The sequence below is a fragment of the Procambarus clarkii genome, chromosome 3 (assembly GCF_040958095.1).
Source record: "Procambarus clarkii isolate CNS0578487 chromosome 3, FALCON_Pclarkii_2.0, whole genome shotgun sequence".
Taxonomy (NCBI): domain Eukaryota; kingdom Metazoa; phylum Arthropoda; class Malacostraca; order Decapoda; family Cambaridae; genus Procambarus; species Procambarus clarkii.
This window is the reverse complement of record NC_091152.1, coordinates 13,746,380-13,753,464: the sequence shown is the minus strand read 5'-3', so window position 1 is coordinate 13,753,464 and position 7,085 is coordinate 13,746,380. Positions and strand designations below refer to the sequence as shown.

Here is a 7,085-nt window from a genome sequence, read left to right as displayed (position 1 = left end):
CTGAAACAAGCACTAACGGAGCCCGTCCTCTTGATCAGAAGTTTAAGCGAATTCATTAATGTTGACTACTGACCATCTCCTGGGATGTGATGGGATGTGATTCTTGAGTGTTGGGGTGTGTTTGTGTGAGTGTGTGTGGGGGTGTTTGTACTCACCTAATTGTGCTTGCGGGGGTTGAGCTCTGGCTCTTTGGTCCCGCCTCTCAACCGTCAATCAACAGGTGTACAGGTTCCTGGTTCCTTTGTGTTGGGGCGTGTTTGTGTTGGGGTCTGTTTGTTGGGTGTTTTCTGTCGATTATATGGCTATATATGTGCAGTTATTCTGCCGATTATATGGCTATATATGTGTGCAGTTATTCTGTCGATTATATGGCTATATATGTGCAGTTACTCTGCCGATTATATGGCTATATATGTGTGCAGTTATTCTGTCGATTATATGGCTATATGTGTGCAGTTACTCTGCCGATTATATGGCTATATATGTGTGCAGTTATTCTGCCGATTATATGGCTATATATGTGTGCAGTTATTCTGCCGATTATATGGCTATATGTGTGCAGTTATTCTGCCGATTATATGGCTATATGTGTGCAGTTATTCTATCGATTATATGGCTATATGTGTGCAGTTATTCTGCCGATTATATGGCTATATATGTGTGCAGTTATTCTGTCGATTATATGGATATATGTGTGCAGTTACTCTGCCGATTATATGGCTATATATGTGTGCAGTTACTCTGCCGATTATATGGCTATATATGTGTGCAGTTATTCTGCCGATTATATGGCTATATGTGTGCAGTTATTCTGCCGATTATATGGCTATATGTGTGCAGTTACTCTGCCGATTATATGGCTATATATGTGTGCAGTTATTCTGCCGATTATATGGCTATATGTGTGCAGTTATTCTGCCGATTATATGGCTATATGTGTGCAGTTATTCTGCCGATTATATGGCTATATGTGTGCAGTTACTCTATCGATTATATGGCTATATGTGTGCAGTTATTCTGCCGATTATATGGCTATATGTGTGCAGTTATTCTGCCGATTATATGGCTATATGTGTGCAGTTATTCTGCCGATTATATGGCTATATGTGTGCAGTTATTCTGCCGATTATATGGCTATATGTGTGCAGTTATTCTGCCGATTATATGGCTATATGTGTGCAGTTATTCTGCCGATTATATGGCTATATGTGTGCAGTTATTCTGCCGATTATATGGCTATATGTGTGCAGTTATGTCCCATCACGCGATCATGCAATAGAAGAATAGCCAATTAGAAGTGAAAGTAATATTTGCTTAATAGTAATATTAATAACTTTCTTAAAGTATAACCAACAGATGATTATACATGTGTATAATATTACACATGCATACTTGCATACATATATATTTCGCACACAATCACATATACATACGCACCATCACACAAGTGAGCTTTTTTAGTGTCAGAGTGGTTGACAAATGGAATGCATTAGGAAGTAATGTGGTGGAGGCTGACTCCATACACAGTTTCAAGTGTAGATATGATAGAGCCCAATAGGCTCAGGAACCTGTACACCTGTTGATTGACGGTTGAGAGGCGGGACCAAAGAGCCAGAGCTCAACCCCCGCAAGCACAACTAGGTGAGTACAATATGGAAATAGGACCATAGTCATTGCTGTAAACAACTTGCTTCAAAATGCGGGATCCAAGAGTCAGTGCTCGATCCTGCAGGCCCAAATAGGTGAGAGGAGACACATATATGCATATTCAACTACGTGCATGGAGGCCATTTTTTTGTGCAACAGTGATAGGTTTTGAAGGAGAAGCCTCGATGCTCCCGTTCGGGGAATCCTGTCAACGGCAGGCTAAATTGGGTGAATGAAACAATAATTTTCCAGGTGTCGTTGTATTGAAGTCTGCCCTGTGTGGCTCTGTGTGTGTGTGGCTCTGTGTGTGTGGCTCTGTGTGTGTGTGTGTGTGTGTGTGGCTCTGTGTGTGTGTGGCTCTGTGTGTGTGTGTGTGTGTGGCTCTGTGTGTGTGTGTGTGTGGCTCTGTGTGTGTGTGTGGCTCTGTGTGTGTGTGTGGCTCTGTGTGTGTGTGTGGCTCTGTGTGTGTGTGTGGCTCTGTGTGTGTGTGTGGCTCTGTGTGTGTGTGTGGCTCTGTGTGTGTGTGTGGCTCTGTGTGCGTGTGTGGCTCTGTGTGTGTGTGTGTGGCTCTGTGTGTGGCTATATATATATATATATATATATATATATATATATATATATATATATATATATATATATATATATATTATATAATATAATTGTGTGTCAACCAACTTACCAGATAGATAATCAGGCAACAAATTAAGTCCCCAAACTGCCAGTTTGCCAAGTAAAACAGCAGGCAGTCAGGCAGTAAGACAACCATCTTACAAAATATGGAACAGCCAACCAGCTTCTCAGTCAACCAGTCAACCAGCCAACCAACCAACCAACCAAGTAGCTAACTCTGCCCAGTCAGCTAACCAAATATCATCCGTACCCCCCCAGGAATATGCAATTCCACCCTTTCAATACTCTCTTAGTTGATTACAGGCGAGGCAACGTGTGTGTGTGTGTGTGTGTGTGTGTGTGTGTGTGTGTGTGTGTTGAAAGCAGTCATGGTACAACATGTGGTGCACAAAGATGAACCAGATATTACCGCGGTCTCGTTATGAACGACCGCCCAGTAAACAAGGCCACGCTACAAATGAACACACACACACACACACACACACACACACACACACACACACACACACACATACACACACACACACACACACACACACACACACACACACACACACACACACTAAATGGGGTACTTATCTTTGCACAGGACTCCCTTTCTCTGCATGCGTGTGTGTATATAATATATATATATATATATATATATATATATATATATAAATAACCCACTTACCTACTCTTTAGTGTTCCTTAAAGCAACATAGCTAACTCATCTTATTTCTATGTTACAGGTATGTATGGCACACAGAGCGCCACAGTCTCTTAAAACGAGCCGTTTGCAACCAGGTAAATAATGGCACCATATGCCTCCCTGGCACTGTAAAGGTGCCCAGGTGTACGTTGGGCACACCTTCCCCCCCCCACTCCAGGATCCTCAGGGGAGGAGGGCATCAACAGGCGAGTTGATCACCAGGTAAGCAATCTTCCAGACGGGTTTTAATATTGGAAAATACGTTTGGGGTGATTTCTTCCAACGCCTTGCTATAAGGAGATGGGGGGAGGAAGAAGAGATTGGGAGACAGTGGCGTTGCGTGCGTGTTAGGGTGCGCTGGTGATTCCTTGCGTGCGTGTGTGTGTGTGTATTCACGTGCGTGCGTGACGTAACATTGGGGGAAGGGATCGTTGGACCACTGTTGTCTCCTGAGTGTGTGGTGGTGATAGTGGGGAATTGAGTTCATATATATTGCCACATTTACCGCCAAGTAAGGTGTGTGTGTGTGTGTGTGTGTGTGTGTGTGTGTGTGTGTGTGTGTGTGTGAGAGAGAGTGTGTGGGTCACCAACCCAGCCGTTTTGGCAGTACTTATAGTAACGATGAGGCCCATATACACGTACATATATACATATAAATAGAGTACATATACACGTATATGTACGTGGGTACATATACCCACGTACATCGAAATTAAAACGTAAGAATCTGAACTCTTGAGTTAGACAAACCGGAAAACTAATTTTTACTGTGTTGCTTTGACAAACTAACCTAACCAGACCTCACTAGGCCTAGTACACGATCTACGATCCCTAATATAGTACATATGTGTACTATACTAAACCTAGGAATATTTTTTTTTTTTTTAGTTTCATTTATTTAAAAAATAATTCCTTATTAGTCAGTATACTACTATTTACAAGCTAAGGACGTACGAATTCGTGACTATTGGCGATAGTCACAATAGGTACTATCTAAATAGGACAGGTTGAATGCACTCAAGGTTGAATGCTCTCAAGGTTGAATGCACTCAAGGTTGAATGCACTCAAGGTGATATGCACTCAAGGTTGAATGCACTCAAGGTGATATGCACTCAAGGTTGAATGCACTCAAGGTGATATGCACTCAAGGTGATATGCACCCAAGGTTGAATGCACCCAAGGTTGCATGCACCCAAGGTTGCATGCACTCAAGGTTGCATGCACTCAAGGTTCATAAGTGCAGGCTACTGACCACATCCTCTTCCATAACAAACCATCCTGTGAGATGAGTATTTTATAATTTCCGTGAACAATAGGCCTATACAATCTATAAACAGTACACCTACAATATGAACAGTAGGCCTATCAAAACTCCTACGACCTGTAGGCCAGCAACAGCACTAGGAACTACAGGCAAACTACACCAATTAGGAAAGGTAAGCCTATTATTACAACCTCTAGGAAAAGTCATTTGAATTTACTAGGAAAATTTGAATTTAATTTCTAGGAAAAGTTTGAATTATTAGCAAAAACAGGAATACAGTTTGGGGAGCCGGTCGGCCGAGCGGACAGCACGCGGGGACTTGTGATCCTGTGGTCCTGGGTTCGATCCCAGTCGCCGGCGAGAAACAATGGGCAGAGTTTCTTTCACCCTATGCCCCTGTTACCTAGCAGTAAAATAGGTACCTGGGTGTTAGCTCTCACGGGCTGCTTCCTGGGGGTGGAGGCCTGGTCGAGGACCGGGCCGCGGGGACACTAAAGCCCCGAAATAACCTCAAGATAACCAAGTTTATTCCAGTGCTCTTAAGCACTGTTGGCTGAAGTACTTCCCAATGTTGATGTTGCAATGAAGTTTATGATATCAATAAAGTTGCTACTTTATTGATATCATATCTTGCATTCTGAATGATTCTTAATCGTAGGAGAGGATCGACTCTCATCAACATGCAAAATGATTGGGGAGTGTCTGCTGATTGGGGGAGTGTCTGCTGGTTGGGGGAGTGTCTGCTGATTGGGGGAGTGTCTGCTGATTGGGGGAGTGTCTGCTGGTTGGGGGAGTGTCTGCTGATTGGGGGAGTGTCTGCTGGTTGGGGGAGTGTCTGCTGGTTGGGGGGAGTGTCTGCTGGTTGGGGGAGTGTCTGCTGGTTGGGGGAGTGTCTGCTGGTTGGGGGAGTGTCTGCTGGTTGGGGGAGTGTCTGCTGGTTGGGGGAGTGTCTGCTGGTTGGGGGAGTGTCTGCTGGTTGGGGGAGTGTCTGCTGGTTGGGGGAGTGTCTGCTGGTTGGGGGAGTGTCTGCTGGTTGGGGGAGTGTCTGCTGGTTGGGGGGAGTGTCTGCTGGTTGGGGGAGTGTCTGCTGGTTGGGGGAGTGTCTGCTGGTTGGGGGGAGTGTCTGCTGGTTGGGGGAGTGTCTGCTGGTTGGGGGAGTGTCTGCTGGTTGGGGGAGTGTCTGCTGGTTTGGGGAGTGTCTGCTGGTTGGGGGGAGTGTCTGCTGGTTGGGGGGAGTGTCTGCTGGTTGGGGGGAGTGTCTGCTGGTTGGGGGGAGTGTCTGCTGGTTGGGGGGAGTGTCTGCTGGTTGGGGGAGTGTCTGCTGGTTGGGGGAGTGTCTGCTGGTTGGGGGGAGTGTCTGCTGGTTGGGGGGAGTGTCTGCTGGTTGGGGGAGTGTCTGCTGGTTGGGGGAGTGTCTGCTGGTTGGGGGAGTGTCTGCTGGTTGGGGGAGTGTCTGCTGGTTGGGGGGAGTGTCTGCTGGTTGGGGGGAGTGTCTGCTGGTTGGGGGGAGTGTGTGCTGGTTGGGGGAGTGTCTGCTGGTTGGGGGAGTGTCTGCTGGTTGGGGGAGTGTCTGCTGGTTGGGGGAGTGTCTGCTGGTTGGGGGGAGTGTCTGCTGGTTGGGGGGAGTGTCTGCTGGTTGGGGGGAGTGTCTGCTGGTTGGGGGGAGTGTCTGCTGGTTGGGGGGAGTGTCTGCTGGTTGGGGGGAGTGTCTGCTGGTTGGGGGTAGTGTCTGCTGGTTGGGGGAGTGTCTGCTGGTTGGGGGAGTGTCTGCTGGTTGGGGGAGTGTCTGCTGGTTGGGGGAGTGTCTGCTGGTTGGGGGAGTGTCTGCTGGTTGGGGGGAGTGTCTGCTGGTTGGGGGGAGTGTCTGCTGATTTGGGGAGTGCCTGCTGATTGCGAGTATCTACTAATTAAAAGTGTCTACTGATTGGGAATATCTACTGATTGGGAGTATCTACTATCTTATCTGGGAGTTGAGGCTTCTTCCAAGCGCGATCTAAACCAATCCGTCTAATCGCTTAATCAGCCAATCCGAACAATAATACCGCGCATTAGTAGAGTTGTATATCGATCCCTAATCCTGACGTTTTCTATGACTCTTGCCTCGACGGGTTAGGTGGGTTGCTTGGGTTTGTTCGCTTCGAGTGAAGAACGTGCTAAACTGTGCTTCGGTGTTATGGTCTCTTAAAACTTTCTGATCTGATGGGATTTCCACCCATAAGACCTGGCTTTTATATTGTGGGTTAGCACTGTTTTGTCTACTTATGAGGGCCAGACTAATGTGTTTCACCAAATTCTTTTCTTCTCGCTTATCTTGGCTTGTAGCTCTCCACTAGGGGTGGAGAGAGGGGGAGAGAGAGAGAGAGGGGGGGAGAGAGAAAGAAGGAGGGAGAGAGAAAAAGAGAGAGGGAGAGAGAGAGAGAGGGAGAGAGAGAAAAAAAGAGAGAGAGAGAGGGGTGGGAAGAGACAAAGTGCGGCTTGAGAGAGAGACAGAGAAAGAGACAGACAGACAGAGAGACAGACAGAGAGACAGAGACAGACAGAGAGGGAGGGAGGGAGTTCGGCGGCTGGTGTAACATAGAGTTCTTCTGGTAGTGGACGTTCAGTCATGAAAGTTGACAAAGAAAAAGGATTGAAATGAAAAAATAGGAAGGTTTGGCGAGTGAAAGGTTTCTGGCGGCGAGGCTTGTGTCGAAGGCCAGAAATTGGTGTGGCAGCAGGTGGTGGGAGTTACTGTGGGTGGTGGGGCGTTACTGTGGGTGGTGGGAGTTACTGTGGGTGGTGGTGGGGAGTTACTGTGGGTGGTGGGGCGTTACTGTGGGTGGTGGTGGGGAGTTACTGTGGGTGGTGGGGCG

At 46.9% G+C, this 7,085-nt stretch overlaps 1 protein-coding gene across 1 annotated transcript; it reads left to right on the top strand.

Annotated features, from left to right (window-relative positions):
- The first annotated feature begins 472 nt into the window (after positions 1-472).
- Positions 473-1,279, top strand: LOC138368163 (NADH-ubiquinone oxidoreductase chain 5-like). The gene has a single exon (XM_069330502.1). The coding sequence runs from the start codon at positions 473-475 to the stop codon at positions 1,277-1,279; it is 807 nt and encodes a 268-aa protein (XP_069186603.1).
- The last annotated feature ends 5,806 nt before the right edge of the window (positions 1,280-7,085 follow it).

Coding starts and splice junctions, on each gene's coding strand:
- LOC138368163 (XM_069330502.1), top strand. CDS start 473: ATGGCTATATATGTGTGCAGTTATTCTGCCGATTATATGGCTATATAT.